At 37.0% G+C, this 17,104-nt stretch overlaps 1 protein-coding gene across 1 annotated transcript; it reads left to right on the top strand.

Annotated features, from left to right (window-relative positions):
• Positions 1 to 2: 2 nt before the first annotated feature.
• CMC2 (C-X9-C motif containing 2) lies at positions 3 to 15,389 on the top strand. Its single transcript, XM_014278661.3, has 4 exons — positions 3 to 145; positions 6,854 to 6,990; positions 11,208 to 11,279; positions 13,366 to 15,389. Exons 2-4 carry the CDS (start codon positions 6,910 to 6,912, stop codon positions 13,438 to 13,440), a joined length of 228 nt encoding a protein of 75 aa, XP_014134136.1. The 5' UTR covers positions 3 to 145; positions 6,854 to 6,909; the 3' UTR covers positions 13,441 to 15,389.
• Positions 15,390 to 17,104: the final 1,715 nt, after the last annotated feature.

Genomic DNA, 17,104 nt, shown 5'->3' with positions numbered 1-17,104 from the left:
GTGAGGGCTCTTCCCGCGGCTGCGGAGTGTGCTGAGGTCACTTCCGGCTGTTTCCGTCCCCTGCGGCACTTTCTGGCCCTGCGTGGGCGGCGTGCCTGCTGTGGTGCCTGCCTCCCTTGGCTGGGCTCGTCCTCTGGGGACTGGAGTAAGTGTGTGGGTGGCTAAGAGGGGGGCCTTGGCCGGACCCCAGCGCGCAGTGTTCTTGTTTTCTCGCTCAAAAAGAAAAGGGGGCACGTATCGGAGTCCTCCCTGCCGCCCGGCTGTGGGGCAGCCGTGCTGGACCGTGCCTGAGCTCGGTGCTGGCTTCTGGGGCTCTCTGCTCACCTTGCTGCCTTCTTCAAGCTTCAAAGAGGGGTTTTAAAGCGGCTGTTGTGAGTGGGAACAGGGGGCCCTCCCTTGTGACTGGCCTATGCTTGCTTTACCTTGTGTCTGTGTGTATCCCGTCGCTATTTTAAGAACATGGAGAAACTACAGACAGAAAGCAGTGCACGCTAGTTAAGTGGGCTTCCTCGTCTGCCTTAACTGTTGATAACGGTGTAGCACCCGATAGCGAAGCTGTATTACACCAATAGTATTCACTTTCTGCTAAGTGCGATGTGCCTTTCTTCAGGGAGGCTCGCTCAAGGGATGAGGCCCTGTCTTTTCCAACTGCGAAGTGTGATCCCCTTTCAGAAAGGAAAAAAACACTTGTACAGTAAGCCAGGCAATTCCACTAGCATTATGAGGTTTATAGTGTTCTTTGCTTCATCGGGAAATGAATGAAACTGGTGAAATGAAGCCTGGTTTGGTGGATGCTGAAGTACAAAAATAGCTTGTGCAGCTTCTGTGGGTTTGGTGACAGCACCTCATCTTCAGCGTGTGTTAACTTTTATACTGGCTGGGTCTTGTCATTCTTAGCTGTGTATGGCCATCTTCATAGATGTAGCAGGATTAGAAAGTGGTGGCTTCTGTAATCTTTTCTGATATAACGCAATATTGTGCAGTTTGACTTGCTGCATGTTATAATAAAAATACTCCACTAATTGTCCTGTAACTGCTGATGTTTGTTGTGTGAATCTGCCCTTAAATAATTGCCTGAAGGTGAAAATACCTTACTGTGCTTTACTTGATCATTGACTTTAGCCACAAATAAAACTTGAAATTATTTGAATATCAAGTTGGTGTTCGACTTGCTTTATTCATTAGGTAGGACTAACATCATCTTAACTTGCTTTACTAAGTATAACATCAGGTATGATGTAGTTTTATCGGATACTTCTTACTAAAAGTAGCAGGTGAGTGCTCATTCTGCTGCTGTGAGGGATGTTGAATTGTTGGCAGAAAGTGGTCATGTAAAAAAACCAGTTAAAATCAGGGTGAATCTTATTTACCAAGGAGGGGGTTTTATTATTATTCTTTAGATTCAGGGAAAGGAAATGTAATCTACATACTTTATATAAAAAAATTAAAAGTAGGCATAATTTACCCCTTTTTGCATTTCTTTACTATTTGCAAGTCTTCATAGATCTGTATCTAAATTATGCTGCCCCCTGTGTGATACTAGAAAACTAGTGCATAGTTTTGAAGACTGAAATTCAAGAGGTTATGACTAGATTTTATAAGAGTCAGCTAAACTTGGTTTATTAAAGTGAATTTCTAAATTTCTTGGGAACAATGGAAAGTTAGGGCACACTCTCAATGTGCCTAATCACAACCTTAAGGATAGCAGCATGGAATGCATGGAATGATGCTTTAATACCTAGATCTGGAAGACATTAATCATGTCATTGAAAGCTAGAAACAGAGCCCTTAGTTTAGAGTTCCCTAGGTTTTTGACATGGTGTTCATCAATTGTGTTCTCTCATTTCACTGAATGACTCTGAAATGAGTATCTTCTTCTGAGTATTCTAAACTGTCATCAAAAATATTTATAAATTGTGTATGAAAGATAATAGGAATTCAGAAGTTCTGCTGAAGTGACATGAATAATATCTTCAGGTAACACCATCCAGTTAGGTGTGGAGCTGAATCCTTTCTTATGCTAAAACTTTTTATAATCTGATGGAAAACATTAATGACGCGAGTAAACAAAGAGCTGTTTGGATTGTATTTTTCTTCAAAGCCAAACCGAACAATGCTATGTGACTGAAAACTTAAAACTCAAAATGTGTGGCCTTACTCAAGTTAGAGAAATGAAGTGCGATAGTAAATGTTACACATGGTGAGTACAGTGGCTTTATTGGAATGTGCGGATTTGTTTGCCCTTCCCTCTTGTTAGTGGTACCTGTCCTCATTTGCACGGTCGTGCTGCCATCTCGTGGGTACTATTTGAGAGTTTGCAGCAAATGTGTGTGTTCTGTAATACTCTGCTGGTTAAGGAGCTTAATGATTAGCAATGTAGATGCTCAGATGCAATTTTTCATCTTCAGGGTTGGTAGAAGAGGATTTGCGTTTTGCTTTAAGAAGTAATTTTTCTGAGCAATGTGTGAATTCATGTGGTTTTCTTTTTTACCATTGACTTTGGAAACTTGGGGGGGGGAAAAAGACGTCTGTGTGCAATGTTTTAAATGGAAAAATTAGCAAAACTTGGTTTAAAGAATAGTCTTCTAACATGTTTTAACGAAATATGGAAAAAAGCATATTAGGAAAACAATTATCTAGATTTAAACCTTTCTTTCGTTGTTGTCCCCCAAACATGGAAATACTAAGCATTAAGGTAATCAGTGAGACTAAAGCAACCTAATTTAGTTTTCCTTCTGCATCACCAAACTGGTTATTTCATGTTTATGGGAGATTCTGAGAGAAGAAGGAACTTTCCTAGATTCCTGACATGCTGATCTCGTGCTTCATTTGAGAAAGAAGTGGGAATGTACCAAACCCTTGACTTTTCCACGCGGCTAGGTCTTTTTGTTGCTGTTTGCCATAAGGAGGTCAGGAGAGAAACAAGCACTTTATCCCAAATTTTGGTGTCTAACAGGAATGTGAATGAAATGCATCCAGTGTTCTTGCCTGCTGTTTTGGGCAGCCTTTTGGTTTCTGCCTACTTGCTAGGTAGCTGCAGTTTTATTGTGAATTCCATAATACATGCAGGTTCCTTTTGTACATTAAAATTAAATATTTAATGTATTGAACATGTGTATAAATCACCTTTTAGATTAGGAATGAGTATCGCTTCTTGATAACTTGTATGCTGATACCTGTTGTGAAATCTAGTAATTTGATATGCATAGTGTCTAGGATTGCTTATGCAAGGAATTATCCTCTAAGTGTTATTTTTCTAAACAAAAATATTAGTATTGGAAAATTACTATCATTGTCAGGTAATTTCTAAGTTTAGGTTTTGATTTCTTTTTTTTTTTTTTTTTAATGGTTTGTGTTGTAAACTGTAAAGGTAGAACACCCCCTATTTTTCCCACTTTAAGATAAACTACACAGAACATGATACTGGAACGAGACAATTTCATAATTCTTTTTTTTCCCCTGAAGGATATCGTAGATTTAGAAACTGGTTAAGGAAGTCAAAAGATCAATCATCTTTATTCATGTCTTCGACCTTCAGAGGCTAATGGTTTATAGAATTTTGCAGTTACTTCTTAAGGCATTTCAACCAATTCATTTAGATACACATGTAGTATAATTTTTAACCAGGAAGGAAAAACAGCACAGAATTCAAAATCTCATATAAAACACATTAAAGGGCAGACCATTTTTGTGCAACCCAGTGAAATCAGTCAGTGCCTTTATGTCAAGAGTTCCTCTAAATGCTTCTTTCCAAATATTTGCTTCAGAAACTAAAGTTTGCTTAGCATTTTGTGGTCCATTTTCTTCCTAAAGCAATTCCTGTACTTTATTAATATTGTTCTTCTGCTTTACTTGCTAGTATTTCTTCTACAGAAATTGTATGCTTACCTTGACATTCTTGATACAGCGTTTCTGTTAGTAGTTTTCTCAGAGCAATTTATATTGCTTATTCCCAATGTTTTTGAGCATTCCCGCCCCCCCCCCCCCCCCCCCCCCCCCCGGTGTTTTTTCATACTTCAATTCCTTATGAGCTACCACCTATATAAAATTATGTCCATGTTGATTTAACTTCTGGTAAGATGGCAACCTGCTATCTTTATTTTAGGTTAGAATATTATTAAAAAGAAACTAAGGAAACCAATAGCTCATGCTGTCCTTTTTTCATATGTGTTTTTGTTAATTTTGGAACTCTTTTGTCTATCAGTCATTTCCCTCCCACAAAAATATTTTAGCCTTCTGTGATCATAGATCACTGTCTAATCTGACCCTCCTAAACATTAATATAATATTGAGCACTGATAACACTGTTCAGTCGTGAACTTCATGAAATTCTTAAAGGCTCTAGTTAAGCCTTCCATGACCACTGGAAGATGTTTTGTTACTTTAATCCATCATAACCTACATGAACTGAGTATTGTATCTATTACTGAACTTGAAAGATTTTAATATCGAATGTTATTTGAAAATGAATTTCAGGAGTACTGATCTATGAACTGGTGTGACTGTTAGGACTGCTGGTTGGAAAGTTCATTTGAGTTGTTAGGCTTTTAATTGATGAAATGCACTGTCACCGATTTATTTGGGGCATTGATAACTTTCATCCACTTTATCTGATAATAATTTTGTAAACAATGGCAGTGATTACTAAACTTAGTTTAGAAATAGTGATTCTTTGCTTGAAATGCTCCATTTGACTTTTTGGCCTGTATTGGTGTGCGTGCTACCTGTTCCACTAGGGCACTGGTCTTGCCTTTTTCTGTGACAGCCAGTTCAGATGACAGTTTTAGGAAGAGCGGTCAGAGGCTGAATGATGAAGAGGTTTAATAATCAGCTGGGTTCACACATGTTAAAGTAATGTGCAGTCATTGAGCGTGTCACCTTCTCAAGGGAATGCTAACTCTAGTGCTATCAAAAAAAATCTGATAAATTTAAAACATATTGACTTTGTGTGGCATGCAATCAAAAGCTGATGGCAATAACACAGCAGGGTTCTTAATCACTTTGCTGTTACAGTCGTGCTCCTGCTGTCATATTTCTAAAGGTTCATTTGTTAATTTGTTGAATGGAATGCTTAAGCAACTTGTACAGTTTCCAACTTCTGCTGTGCTAAGGGTATATGTAGTGTAATATTAGACTTCGAGATTTTTGAAAGAAATTCCTACGTGTGTTTGTAACACTGTGTGGAACATATTCTTATGCGTCTCAAGAGGCTTTTAAATCTGTTTGGATTTTTAAAATTTAGTTTGCTTGTGGGAATGTAACTCTTGTTAAGCTGAACACATGGTGGAAAATACTGGGTAAATTAGTGTACATACTTCTTCGAGCCAAATATATTATTTGAGTATTCTAGGAATAGCAGTATAGATTATAGCTGTCGGCACTGCAGCCTGAATATTGGGATTTTGCAATTGTAAAATCTCACCACTGGCTATTAGTATTTAGCTGAAGCATTGAGTCAGTGATGGTTACTTAGTACAAGTTGTAGAGGTATTTGCCTGATGTACTGCAGCTAGGATCTCTTTGGGAGGAGGGGGAATGACAAAATACTAAGTAAACAAACACAAAAAAGCATCTCTTTAATTCAGTGGCAGTATGAGTCATGCAAGTAGAATTTTGTCAAGATGAGTCCGTTTGTCCTGGTATGAACTTGACTTTTCTTCTTCCCTCCCTGGTGATCTTCCACAACAAAGATGTCATCTTGTTTCAGCCACTATCATATGACACTTTCATCCTTTTCAACAAAAGATCTTGAAAATTACTTCTGGGAATATTTTTTTTTTTTTTAAATGGGGGATAATATAAAAAAAGTATTTCTAGAGTGACGTTTGCTCCTGCCCCAGAGAACCCTGCAGAAAAGGACCTGGGTGTACTGGTGGACATGAAGTTAAAACGTGATTTAGCAGTGCACCCTTGCGGTACCAAAGGCTAACAGCACACTGGGCTGCCTTGGGAGTGTAGGTAGCAGATACGGGGAAGTTATTATTATCCTCTTCTTGGCAGTTTTGAGGCCACATCTGAAATACTGTGTTCATCTTTGGGTCCTACAGCCTAACAGAGATGATAAAAAGAGTCCAGCAAAAGGGAAACTAAGAGGGTCAGGAGGGTGGAACATCTGGCATATGCAGCAAGGTTAAGGGAGCTAGGCTGCTTTAGCGTTCAAAAGAGAAGACTCAAGGCAAACCTAAATGCTGTCTTCCACTACCTGAAGGAGGGGGGAATTCATGTAGAAGACAGGTCCACATGCTTTTTAGAGGAGCACAGTGGAAGGGCAAGAGACAACAATGTGAAGTTGCAAGAAGGGACATTCCAATTTGGCATAATTGAAAAATATCATTGCTGCTTTAAGTGATTAAGTACTGGTTTTTAAAGCATCATCAATGCTTTGGATGAGGAGGTTTTTAAACAGCATGTAGATGCCAGTTTCTGGAGTGCTGTAATGAAATATTGTGCTTCTTGTTCTGATACATCTTTGTGGAAGGCATAAAAAAAATTACATATGCTTAGCTTTATTTAAAGCTAGAAAGAAGAAAACTGAAGTAGGGAGGTGAAAAGATAATCTGCAGTTCAAAAAAGATTAATGTTACTAGAAAGTCCCTGAAAATTAAAATCCCAAATACATGCTTATGTTCATGATAGTGAAGAATATAAATTTATAGTTAACTTTTAACATTTGGGCTGTGTAGGAGAACAGACATACGCTGGTTTTATTTACTTTAACTGTACAAATATAAATTACACATATTAAGCTGTGTTTTGATCTAAAGTATTTTTTGTTAAAATAATACTGTGTGATAATATCTGAAATGGTTAACTTGAAATTTCTAATTATGTTTTCATATTTTAATGTTGGCAGGTGGAAGTTTTGTCAGATTCTTGTTCTTATACTACTAAAATTATCCCTAACTAAAGATGCATCCAGACCTGTCTCCTCATCTGCACACTGAAGAATGTAACCGAGTTATCAGTCTGCTCAAGAAGTGTCACAAAGAGGTAAGCAGTTTTAAGCAGAGAAAAGAGTGGGTGGGTTGGGGAAATGAGTGTCAGATGAATTAGTGAGAATATTATATGATCTTAGAGGAAAACCTCCTCTAGGCTGAACAGCCATGAAACGTAGCTAGTACGTTTTCACTGAAGGAGGTATCTGATGACTTTGTGTAAAATTTAGCCAGTGATTTCTTTAGGAAATAAAACATGTCTTAAAATTTCCTGTGTTGCAGCTTGGCAAGTATAGACCTATTTTAAGAACTGAAGTAACTTCTGTACCTTTTAGTACTGTGTGCCCTGCAAAAAACAACAAAATGCAACTTCAAAAGTCTTCTTTTTGTATGCTGACAGCATTGTCATATTCCAGCTGTCCACTGGTGTTACAAGCAGGTGTGTTGATGGGGGTCTGGGTATGCAGCATGCCTTACATTGAATGCTTGGAGAGCTAAATTCCTATTTGACTTCCATCTTCTTAATAGGCACCTACCCAAGGATATAAAATGCCAAATTGTCTTTGGGCTTCTTGAGGCTCTTGCTTCAAGAAGACAGAAATTTCACCACTCATTTGGAAGACCTTTTTTTTTAATTTGTGTAGTAAACTTGTAGATGTAGAAGAATCAGCCCCTGCAAGGAAAGGTATCTGCAGCATTGTTGCAATATTTTCAGTTATTTTCTCAGTTCTCTTGTATACTCTAAACAGATGTTCTGTACAGATACATGTCTGTGTAAGTGCATAAAAAGTTCAATTGGATAGTTTTCGCTGAGACAAAAAATTATTTAGATGTTGGGTATGAATGGGAAAGCAATGGTTTACATAATTTCATGCAGTCTACAATATTTTCACATCCATGTTCAGATGTGATGCTTATACTTTTTTTGTAATGCAGTTATCCATAAATTCAAAGACAAAACATATGTTAGCTTTACCATGTTGAGGAAAAATCTAGATTTTTCTTTGCAAAAGTACTACAGAAAGAAAAACAATGCTTATAGGACACAAAATGTGAGAGAAGATGTTTTGCGTGAAAGGAGGATAACAATATTTTTGCAGATTTTAAAGTAGCTAAATTAACATAAAAAATCTTGTGGTACCACACTTTCTTATGATTTCTAAATTACAACAAAGAGGGGAGCAGAGTTTTAATACTAGAATTCACTTACAATGAGTATGCTGTACTGGGTATGTCAGCAACATTTAATTGTTTTTCGTTGGCACTTGTAGAGCAGTACATTGAAATGTAAGCACGCTGGAACCTGTTGATGCCACCTCATAGGTGGGGCTCCCAATACCGTTGCCTGTCTGTTCCTATGTACTGTCTAGATTTTTTTAAACCTAAGATACAGAGTTCTTACAGAGGTTCTTACAGAGAACATCCACAAGCTTTAAAACTAAAAGATGTATTCAGTGTAAGAGTTATGCTTTTCTTCTGAGTTCTAAGATTTTAATTTGCCTAAAAATGCTTTACGTAGTTTGAGAAATTGTAGGGACTTTTATATTTTCCTTAGTTGATTTTTTTTTTGAAACAACTTTAATGTTGTGTTCAGTAGCTAGAATTGAGGTGAGAAGACTCTCCTTGTACATTAACTACGGTAGTATCAAAAGGGTTGTGAACTAAAATGACTGTCAGTTAAGAGGAGAATAAAACTTCTATAGGCAATATAAAATTAAAATCTTGGCATTAATTTCACATAATTGTGAAAAAAAAATCCAATCAGGAAAGAAAATACACTTGGATTTGTCCTGCTTTTTGGTACATATATAGTTGGGCTTTCAACGATTTGACTAGAGAATCCAGACAGACTCATTTACTACTTGAAAGTAATGGTTGACTGGGGTTTTGTGTGTTTTGGTTTTTTAATAACAATGTTACTATACAAGGCTTTTTGTTTAATGTAGCTTTTTAGACTGCCTTGAGTTTAGGAGGGAACTGGAGCTAAAAGGTGTACTTGAATTCCTTGGCAGCAAGTGATTCAGAGGAATCTGTTGCCAGTTTGACTTACGAAGGGACTAGGAGCAGCAATTATATTCTCTTGGTTTTGTTTGAAGTTGATCTTTACATGAAAAGGAGTTACTTTTGTCAGCCTTGTGCTGAACTATGTGTAAGAGGGTATCTGTGCTAGCAGTCTCAAAACAAAATGGGTGAAGATGGCTTCTTTCACACTCGGTTGAAAGGAAGCAATACCTTTTAATTTAAAATGCAAGGGCAATGTGCTGAAATACCCTTTTAAAATGGAAGTAACTGAAATCTGAAGTCGGTGATCTTAATCAGTTATCAGTGACTACCTGCTGTTTTGTTATTATGCCAAAGTGTCCTAAGAACCTTCATCTACAATTTAAATTAATATTCCTGAGGGATGAAAAGCATTATTTTTTAATTGGGTATCCTGTGTGTGCATTTTCACAAATGTTTGATTTAATTTATTTCTAATGCAGAACCTGCCCATTACATCAAGATTTCCATCTAGTGAGGAGACGTTAACAGGATTCCTATTTGACATCATTTTGATTTTTAAAATTTTTTTTAACAACTCCATTCTGGTGCCAAGTACGTGCTTTAAAGAGACTTATTTGTATAGGTGGCAGCTAAAAGAAGTGCGTATTGTCTTGCAATCCTATTACTGTAACGGGTGTAATAATTATTTTTGGGAAACGGATTCTTTTTTCCTCATCATCTGAGCCAAAAAGTTGACAGCTTAGGAATCTGGCTAAATAAACGTAGATTCAACTTACTGTATGCACTAGTAAGAGTGAGGTTAGCTTGAAATGTGAGCACTCACCTTGAAACTTAACATGAGGTATGAGAATAGAATACAAAATTAAGTCTGTATTAGCTAAAATGAAAATGCTGTAAAAGCAAGATCAGCTTGCAGTAAAGTGACCATTTATCACATGCAACTGCTTCAGAGTGTCATCTGATGCCCTTTATAAAGCAAAGACGAATAAACAAGCTAATTATAGCACTGCTATAGTTAAGTGTTTGTCATAATCTTTATTAACCCGCTCCAACTTTCAGCCATGTTCTATTGGCTGAAATCTTGTCCACTGTTTGAATTCTTGATAGTGTTCCTGTATTACATGTATAAACCCATCTAGCTAGTTCATCAGCTACAGAAGTGTGCATAGGTTTCCCTCTGAAATATGGAAGTGCCTTCATTCTCCTCTGCTTTGTTCTTCATGGTCTCTTTATTTTTTAATTAATTAGTTCTCTAAAAGATTGGTGGAATTGTCTCTGTTGATTGTATAGTTGTAAATATCTACTAAAACCTTGACTCCCTCAAATCTTCTGAATTGCTTGGATGCTCTGCTACTAGATTCTACTATGAGACTCTGGCATGGCAGCAAGCATCTCTGAGAAAGTAGTACTTTTAGAAGAATGCATTCTGAGAGCGATTTGGTGGCTGATAATATGAAATCGCTTCAGGAAATCCTGGCTAAGAGGACAGATTTTTGTGGCGAATATCATCAGGTTAACTGGGGAATGCCTTTGTAAGGACAATGCCTGCAGGTTTTCAGAAACTAAGTAACACTTATGTATGCATACAAGGCCCACAGTTAAGCTGTGTCATAAAGATGGTAAATGCATCTTAATTACTAACCTCAAGATCTGGAGAAATTTAATCCCCTGTTTTTTATACTGGTTCTAACATTTCCGTCATCTAAGCCTAGTGCCTGCATCTCTGGACCAACACCACATTCATCATGTGGTTGGGATGATGGAGCATCAAGTCCTTTGCCTCTCTAGGTCATGAAGAAATAATGAAAATGAAGCATGGAGGACATTACCTACAGGATGCCTGTAGATCTCCCTATATCTTTCTGTATCACAAACTGGAGTTCAGAATATTTAATTTTATTTTTTTTTTACATTATTGAAGCTAGCGTGAGTGAAAGTTGCAAGACTGATTCCTAGATCAGTAAAATATGTTCTACATTTAGACTTTATAGCTTCAGCTTAGGTATCCTATTTTAGTCTGGTTGTACAACATGGTGAGTACCTTCAATTTTCAGCAAGGTGGGGGTGGCTCAAAGGAGGCTTGGGAGTAGCTTTAACTTCTCTCTAGCTGCTAAGTAAAAAAGTTATAAAGCATTGTTTTTCTCAAAAAGAAAAGGAGAAGATGACTGGGATATGTTGCACAATGCAAGTGACTTCTAAGAAATTTAGAGCGTCAGAGGAAAAAGCATGTGAATTGTAAAAGTTTTTTTTCTCTCCCTAACTTATCAGCACAACATTTTGAAATTTTTTGGCCATTGCAATGATATTGACCGTGAGATGCGGAAGTGCTTAAAGAAAGAGGTAAGAAACAAATTTACTATGATTAAATGCTTAATAAAAAAAGTAGTCCATGGGATAGAAATAGTTGCTTTTTACTAAGTAGTACAAAGGAATAAATGTAAGCACATTCTGGAGTGGGCATTTGAGACCCAATTTAAACTTTTTTTTATAAATTTGTTAGGTAAAGTCTGGCTTTAACAAATACCATGATCTATTTTTGGATGTACAAAAATAGGCGAATACTCATTCTAACAAACAAATATGGCAAATAGGAACTGACACTTCACAGATTGCTTTTGATTTTTTCTTTTTTTTTTTTTCTTTTGTAGTACTATTCACACAGAATAGAATATAAAGCAGTAACAGTTCACTTCTGTGTGAGTAACACTTGTTTCTGAAGTCAGTTATACTGACTGAAACTGCTTGAGGAGTTGCTGAGTTAGGTCCAAAATGAAAATATTGATGCTTAGAACCTAACTCATTGCCATACTACATCTGCATAGAAAGAATGGAAGACTGTAGGAGTTTAAATAGATTAGGTAGCTAATGGGCACATTTTCAGAACACTAACAACTGATCTTTATGTTTGTGGTTGTCATGCCTACGTGACAGAACACGTAAATGAACTGCTCACACTCCTTTTAACTTGAAATTGTACTTAGCAATTTTGACATAAATTTCACAATCATGTCTAAAAAGGGAAACTTCTAGGGGATGATAGCCAAACAGTTTGGGACCGCTCTTCTTCCTCTGTCAGTCTGTGGAAATTATTTAATCTGCTTGTGTCAAATACCACCCTCTGCCCCGTGAAAACTGTAGCACAGATGTGTAAAATAATGAAGTTTCTTTCCATGTAATCTTGTTTTCCTTTGTTCCATTGAAGCCCCTATGTTAAAAGGAGTTCTTGATGTCTGTGTTTGTCTGCCTTCTTAATATATGGCTGCATTGATATGCCATTACTAGGAAGCCCCTGAAAGGCTGTTCAGAAGTATAGAATAAGTAAAGATGTAGCTTTTAAAGGTCCGTTGTTCTTTATGTAAAAACATGGATGGGTTATTGAAAAATTAAATATTAGCATGGGAAAAAGTTAAGCATTCTATAAATGTTAAGTAATGTTTTGGGCAATTATTTCAGTTACAAGCCAGTCAGTATAATAAGTGAAAAATTGCAAATCCTTTAAAAAATCAATCTCCTTAGCAGTTTATTACATTATATAGAGAATTGAGTATTTGTGGGTTACTTGGGTTTTATTCTTGATGCCAGTTATTAAAAAATTGAACAAATATATGTTCTAACTGAAGGCCAAGAATAATTTGCTTCTCATGAAATATATATAAAATCATGCATTGATTTTTAATTTTTCACTTTTTAGCTATGAAAAGGTTTCCTTTTCGGCTGCAGTGAAGGAAAGTTAGGCTTTTCAGGCTTTTGCTAGTGCAGGAGCATACTTGAAAGCATGGTAGTCTTCTGCATGTGTCTAAACTGTGAAGGCTTTCTTGGTTCCGTTTTACACTGGACTCCTGTCTGTTGTGTTTCTTCTCTAAACCATAAAAAATGCAAAAAAGCCTTACCCTCATTCAATCCGGATTTCCCTTTGTTCCTTTCATCTTGGTATACTACTTTATCTGTGTGTAATTAATGACCAGGATCAAAAATAGACCAAGTCTGTGATGACAAATTAATGCCTCAGAAGGCAGAGACCCTTACATAAATCAGTATCTTTTAAAAGGAAAAGAGCCTGACCTGTGCTCTAGAATAGCACCAGTGCAACGTTTTTCCTAGTTCATGTGTGAAGTGTAGCTGTCATACATAAGATGGCTGTATAATTAAGTTACTCCATAATATTAATGGAATTTTCTTTACTAGAATGTTCTAATACTCTTTAGCTTAATAACCTCAAACTTAGAAACATGTATTTTAATCAAATCAACGTTAATTTCAAAGGAAAAAGGAACCAATATATAGGTACTAACAAGAACTGAATTTGTAATGCAACAGTCAAAGATAGTTCCTGTTCCTCAGTAATAAATGCTCTCTACACTTTTAAATTTAACTTACCTGTTTAATGATAACAGCTGATCTATTAATTTCCTTATCTGTCTTCCAGTATGAAGAAAACAGGGTCAGGAACCAGGAGATGCGACGAAGACTAATTAATGCTCACAAAAACTCAGAGAATTGAGCTGTACTGTAGTTGGACAGCTGCATCTCGATAGGGACTCTGTTGGAAGCTGACAGAATACTTCTTTCCCATCACCTATGCTCAGCCTGTGGTTTGTGAAATGGTGAAAAAATAAACGCACCTAATACATACTCATTCTTAACAAGGCAAAAAATGTGGGAAAAAAAATATGTAAGAAAAGGCCACTCAGAAGTTAACTTAATTTTTGACCTCTAAAATACCCCTCTTGTGGCAAGTCTTTGTTCAGGCATAGTTTTGTTATGATTGTTAAGTAATGAGGAATCAATGTGTGTGGAGTATTATGTATTCACAGCTGCTATATTCCCTACCTTGTGTATAGTTGCATTTATTTCTTTGTGCTTAGCAGTTTCTCTTCTGTATCTTGGTTTTTGTTTTTTTTTTTTTTTTCTTTTTCCTTGCAAAACTGAATGACTTTTTCCCATCACTCTTTGTAGTGTTGTGATAACGCCGTTTAAACGAATTAGTAAAAAGAAATTTTAAACAGATGTGGCTTGAAATTGCAAATTGCCTATCAATTAATAATTGGAACTCTAGTATTTTTATTGGAGCTAGAATTATGAAACTACAGTCTTCCACTGAGAAGATTAAAAATCCTTCCTGCCAGCCGTATGTACAGAGTAGACTGTTGTAAGACAATTTGTTCGTCATACCCAGAGCAAGCAGCTTTAGAAACTCTGAATGGAACATTTCCAGGGATTTACAAAGCTTTGGCTTGATTTTTGTGGAGTACAATTAATGTGTGCTGAGTAATTTTTGAAGAGGAGTGCTGCCAAAAATATAAGCTAAGTAGTTCTTCCACATACTCTGATACAACCATGAAGTCAAGCTATGCCTATTGCTGTTGAAAGAAAACTCACATTGAAGTGAAAGAAAGTAACTTGCCTTTCAGTTAGGTAAGTCAAGTAGTATTGTGTTAACCAAGTCGTCTCGTTAGCCTACAAGAGCTGTTTATTTGCTATCAAACTGCAGAAAGTCCTCAACAAGTGTCTAAATTCACAAGATTTGATATTAAAACATATGTGTGTTGGTTTGTGCAGTGGTGGAGCTGCTTCTGTGGGTGTCTGCTGGATTCACCTTATTTTTAAATTACTTTTCTGTTCTACCTAGCAACAAAAGACTTAAAAGAAATAATTTCAGCCAGATATACTGTCTTGAAACCTTTTGAAAAAAAGATGCCTATTCTACAATTTATTCTACAGTACATTGCACGAACCATAGTTGACACTCAATCTTGAAATTAGTACATGCACCTATTTTTGGAAGAAAGCTGTATTTTGTGATCTATTTTGAAAGACTAATTAGAGTAATTTTACTTATTTTTCAATACCTGGATGGATCCAGTGAAATTGCTAGAACTTAACTGCAAACTTTTTCAGTCAAAATTCCAAGAAAAACTGAAGCAATTGTTTCTGCATTTTTGGCATGCTGTCTGCTCTCTTAGAACAAGTATACGATGCGTTACTCGAGATAAATAATTGAGCGGTTGGGAGCGGTGCAGTCTTTTTATTGGTACCCTTCAGAATACTTTTGAAGAGCACTTTATAGTGAAGTTCCTTAAACGGGAACTTTGCATCCTTGATCCTTCTTCCATTTGTGATGACAAAATCTACTTCAGTCAAGCTCATAAATAGGATGTGGTGATACTTGTAATCTTTGAATAAATAAATAAATAGAGAATTGTCCTAGTGATTAGGTTGAGAAGCTGATATGAGTGCAGAAGCACTGAAGCTTTTTCTTTCTTCAGCTTTTGAGTCCAGGTCTTTCACTAGAATAGCAACAAAGAATCCAAGAGCCACTTACCACAGCTTATTAGTCAGAATCATGTTTTCAAAGATCAATGTGCTTAATGAATGAGGTATCAAATGGCATGTGCAATTTCTGTTGATACTTTGAACTACATTTAGCAATAAATCTATTTTACAGATAAACTTTGTTTACTTGGTGGAAGTTTGATCACGTTCATCCTTCTGTTTCTCTGTTGATTGCCCACTAGTAGTGTCATACGAGATGACCCATCGAGTCCTGTGGTTTTACTCCTCAGCCCCTCCCCCCCCCCCCCCCCTTTTTTTTTAGGAGTTATGTTGCTAACTTAATCTTGAAGCTGAGACGCACTAGTGTAATAATATGATTTATCTGATGGAGAAAGAGGGTAAGAATGAAATGGTAAATGTGGGGTTTCTTTGTTTCCTAAAGTGAGTTGATTAGGGGACATGTTGGGTGAAATAAACCTTACCTATAAGGATTTCAAAGACATGTTATTGTAATGTCGTTTGTGTATAGAAGCATTTTCCCCATTGTTCCTTCTGAAAGAGCAAACTTGAGAGAGAAGAAAAAAAAATTTGATGGAATTTTGTGTTGTTGAGTGAGAAGCTCTTGGGCACATCTCGTGGGAAAGTGAAGAAGTGGGAAATAGAAAGGGCAAATGGCAGCTGTAATACAGCCATGGCAGTGAGGTTTTTCCATAGTCAAGGACAACAGAAGTCAGACTATGTGGACAAGAGGAGTACAGAGCAAGGGAGTGGTAACTGCCCAGCAAAATCTCTCCAGCTCTGCCAGAAACACTGAGGAACACTATTATAGTGTACTTTATCTTGCTGGAAAATGAAAGGCTGACATCTTGTTTTCCTGCTTTTTTGTGTGGGTTTTTTTTGTTTGTGTGTGGTGTTTTGGTTTTTTTTGTTGTTGTTGTTTGTTTTTTTTTTTTTTACTAAAAGGTAGGATATTGTGAATAGCAGCAGCATAATGTACAGGAGGGCTAGTTCTTGCTCTGGTGATAAGCGCTGCCTGTAAAGATCACTGTACTGGTGCTCAGTTCTACTAGGAATAGTTTGAAACATCAGTTGTCTGTCAGGGGAAATTGATGTGAGATACATTCCAGTGAGTGCTCAGTGGCTAGCTTGCCATAAATTAACTTAGGACACCCTTAATCTGCAGCGAGTGCCCTGGCACAGCATAGCTTTGCCTCACAAGCACAATCCCAGAGCATAAGCAGCATCTATTGCGTATGCGTTTGTGGGCTCCCCGCTAACAAGGAGATAAGAATTCAGTACATTACCATCTAGTCTTTATGCAATTTAACCTTCATTTGTGTTTTCTTGCAGTTAATTTAATAATTAAGTTGATGAAGAGCTATAATACTAGCTTTCATGTACTGGGTTTTTTTTAATACTGTTTTGTCTCATCTCATGTGATGAGCCTGCATCTTTCATCTCATTTTTGGACTTTTTGCCACGAAGGGGCAAAAACATGCCACATCTGCATGGTTCTTTCCAGTATTACTGTTAAGCTGCAGTGCCAAGTGTTCATGTATATTATGAATATACTGTTTGTCTTTCCCTGTTTCACTCTAGTTGGTAACACCCTCCAGGAACTGCCGCAGAAGCATTTGTTGCAGATAAAGACTACGTGTAGTTTCTAGACCTTGCAGTCAAACCTCGATGCAGTTGAGCTGACCGTTTGTACAATTTGGGCAAGGACTGTTGTCCTGTGAGTGTTCTAGCCACTTGCTTTTTCCCGTCTGATTTCCAGCAAACAACACGCTGTTATTCAAACAGTTGGGGTAATTGCTCTCAGACACAGGGATGAGCTGATGGGGAATTTTATAGGCATGTGTAACTTCTTGAATACCGGGGCGTACGCAGAA

The sequence above is a fragment of the Falco cherrug genome, chromosome 14 (genome assembly GCF_023634085.1).
Source record: "Falco cherrug isolate bFalChe1 chromosome 14, bFalChe1.pri, whole genome shotgun sequence".
Classification (NCBI taxonomy): domain Eukaryota; kingdom Metazoa; phylum Chordata; class Aves; order Falconiformes; family Falconidae; genus Falco; species Falco cherrug.
This window is presented reverse-complemented; position numbering and strand designations above follow the sequence as displayed.

Excerpts from the sequence above, each read along its gene's own strand:
- CMC2 (XM_014278661.3), top strand. The coding sequence starts at position 6,910 with ATGCATCCAGACCTGTCTCCTCATCTGCACACTGAAGAATGTAACCGA. Across the intron at positions 6,991-11,207 it reads TCAAGAAGTGTCACAAAGAG|CACAACATTTTGAAATTTTT; the intron begins GTAAGCAGTTTT and ends CTAACTTATCAG. Across the intron at positions 11,280-13,365 it reads GGAAGTGCTTAAAGAAAGAG|TATGAAGAAAACAGGGTCAG; the intron begins GTAAGAAACAAA and ends TCTGTCTTCCAG.